This window comes from Drosophila guanche, unplaced genomic scaffold (genome assembly GCF_900245975.1).
Source record: "Drosophila guanche unplaced genomic scaffold, DGUA_6, whole genome shotgun sequence".
Taxonomy (NCBI): Eukaryota; Metazoa; Arthropoda; class Insecta; order Diptera; family Drosophilidae; genus Drosophila; species Drosophila guanche.
In genome coordinates, this window is record NW_022995749.1 from 7,247,894 (window position 1) to 7,251,133 (window position 3,240).

The 3,240-nt window shown below is 37.4% G+C and overlaps 1 protein-coding gene across 1 annotated transcript; it reads left to right on the forward strand.

Moving 5' to 3' along the window:
- The first annotated feature begins 1,356 nt into the window (after nucleotides 1-1,356).
- Nucleotides 1,357-1,789, forward strand: LOC117585073 (cecropin-C). The gene is made up of 2 exons (XM_034274338.1): nucleotides 1,357-1,550; nucleotides 1,605-1,789. Exons 1-2 carry the CDS (start codon nucleotides 1,452-1,454, stop codon nucleotides 1,695-1,697), a joined length of 192 nt encoding a protein of 63 aa, XP_034130229.1. The 5' UTR covers nucleotides 1,357-1,451; the 3' UTR covers nucleotides 1,698-1,789.
- Nucleotides 1,790-3,240: the final 1,451 nt, after the last annotated feature.

Genomic DNA, 3,240 nt, shown 5'->3' on the forward strand with positions numbered 1-3,240 from the left:
ATAAAAATCAAATTTATTATTATTTTATTATTATTATTTTATATATTATTTTTGATTCCCAATGCATCACTTAGGCTACCTACCGATAATTGTTTAAAATATATTTTATTGATATTTGATCAGCTGTGTACATTTATAAGGCAACATTTGCTTTCTTCGGCGCACAATACATTTTTCCGCTTTAACCGAATGGCTTGTCAGTTACCAAAAACTTTAAGGTTTATATATTCTTTTTGGTTTTAATTCACTTTAAGGAATTGGAAAATAGTGGGATAAGATTGCAACCGGACCTAAACCAGACTGAAACGATTTAAATCTAACTAAATTCCACTCCATTCGATTTATTTTTGCTAGTGAAGTTAACTGACTATGTAATATTACAGTTTAGACCACAACACCAGGGAACTTTTAACAATATACCGTTTTAGAAATTTAGTCCGAGATCAGAATAATTTGAAACATTTTTCTGAGTTTTTCCCATTTTACATTCGACTAAATTTTAATATTATTACTATAATCNACATATTGCGTAAACCCATAACCATTTAAACTATAGTTTTTAATTATAGTTATGAAAAAATATTCTGCACACATTTATGTACCACTCGCATGGTACAACATATATGGCTAATCATTAGGTACTCCTCAATGGAACATTTTAAAAATCCGTCTTATTTTGAACTTTCTACCACTTGCAATGCGTACGACAGTCCCTTTCGCCCGCTTGTAGATGTACTTAACTTAAAATCAGTGTTTAGCTGCTGTAGAAATGCGAGAAGGACGAGATCGTCCTGGAATATTCGGACATCAAAATAATTAACTCTACATCCAAATAATAAAACCCTTTCAATCCACGAGTTTTGTATGTCAAATAAAACGCTTAAAGACCTTAATATACATGATTAATATGCATGAAGACATGTTGTTCCCCCTAAACTATTCTCAATGGAAATACAAATGGAATGTCCGCTTACCTAAATTAGTTTAGCTTACCAGCTTCCAGATGTCTAAGGGGATTCTTATCTGAGTCGGGCCCACTCCTGAACTTTTTCCCCAGACAAAATCCCCGACTGCGGGTTATCAGCATTGCTTGGAGCTTGGAGCGCTGTACTGATGGAAGACAAGGCACTATAAAAGNACCATTCTCAATGGAAATACAAATGGAATGTCCGCTTACCTAAAGTAGTTTAGCTTACCAGCTTCCAGATGTCTAAGGGGATTCTTATCTGAGTCGGGCCCACTCCTGAACTTTTTCCCCAGACAAAATCCCCGACTGCGGGTTATCAGCATTGCTTGGAGCTTGGAGCGCTGTACTGATGGAAGACAAGGCACTATAAAAGCTCACTCTTTTGATTGTCGATTCATCAGTCGCACAGCTCTGCCAGCAACATCAACAGCATCAGCATCAGCAACTTTTGCTTTAATAAAAGGAATACTCAAAGAATCTCATCATGAACTTCTACAAGATCTTCGTCTTTGTTGCTCTGATCCTGGCCATCAGTGTGGGACAGTCGGAGGCCGGTTGGCTGAGAAAGCTTGGAAAGAGACTTGTAAGTCTAAAACAAAGTCAATAATTAATATAGAAGCTANATTCTCTATTATAGGAACGCGTTGGCCAGCACACCAGAGATGCCACAATTCAGGTTGTGGGAATTGCTCAACAGGCCGCCAATGTGGCAGCGACAGCCAGAGGATGAAGAGAGACAACAGTCTAACCTTAACATATTTAATTTATTTTCGTAGACCTAATTCCTTGAACTAAGTAAATAAAAAACCTTTAACTGAAACTCACTAAAATGTTTTATGATACACATACATCAAGTCAATGAAAAGTGTTCGGTTTGACTAAGATTCCTTTCAAAACTATAGAAATACTAGCATATTTAGTAACGGAGATGTGTAAAACAATTTTGTTCCTTTGTAACTCTTCCAAACTACCGTGGAGGTTAAGTTGACGTCCCTTCGACGGAAATCGACTGCAATCTTTCCTTCCTTGGTTTTAAAATAAGTTCATATAAAGTCTAGATATATAAAATGCAAGTTTTACAAAGTAAAGTAAGTACTTTGGGCGTAAAATAAAGATTTTTATAGTGACAAAAATAGTTTTGAAATAATGAAAAAAAAAACGAAAAATACATTTTATGAAAGTTCCAGCTGGGGTTTCAACCCACTGCTCTTAGACTGCGGAGTGTCGGCCTATCACCCCTGGTCCACAATTTGATTTGATTCCGGTAGGAAAAAACTTTAATATCATAAGTTGGCCTAGTTCCAGTATATGGATCGAGAAACGGTTCCTTATTCGACATCCTTGGCCAAACTGCAACAATTTGTAAAAAAAAATCAAGTTCTTGCAGCCAGCTGAATAAGCTGGGGCTGTTGACTTAAAAAAGAAGCTCTTTACAAATATCTAATTCATTTTTTTCCAGCCGCTGTTTGTATGTTTGGTCAAACCAAAAACCACAACCAAATGAGACAAAGAAGGAAAATTAAAAGTACGGGAAATAACGCGTTCTGTTAAACCGTCAAACATTTGAGAAACAAGCGAAACGGATTAATCAGCAAACACGTTTGGCCAGACCTCTGGCCCCTGGCCGCGAAAAGTACAACAAAAAGCGCGGATTACTCAATGAGTGTCTCGCGTCCGTTCGTCCTTGCTAACTGACTGCGTATTCGCTATGGGGCTTGATCGCAATCCAATTACTCCGGTTGTAAGAAATATCATCTTGCAAACAGTTATCCAAGACTTTGAGATTAAGATTGTGCTTATAATGTTTAAAATATATTCAATATAAAGTTAATGAAATAAGGATAGTATAAATATTCGGAATATGAGTGGCAACGTAATTGAATCATAGTACTATGATTCCATTAATGAATGAAACTGCTCACGGGGGAATCTTATTCCAACAAAAAGCACAAAGAGTCGATCTTACATTCCTCACATACTCCCAAGTAGATGGAACGCTGATGACGCGTCGCGAATAAGTATGATGGATCATCCGATCTGAATCTGGGGAACCTGCACTTCATGAAGGTGATTCCAGCTGTGGATTTCTTTATCAGCACGTCTCTTCTCTATCAATTTCAGTTCTGGTTGCCTGGACCTGCTCTGGTGATTCCCAGTCGAGAATTGGGAGCTGATTGAGGCAAAAAGTTCCCCTGGCTGCTATCAGTTAAGCAACGGCAAGATGTTCAAACATTGTCACAGCTAGCCATTGTCTCCAGGTAGACTGACAATCA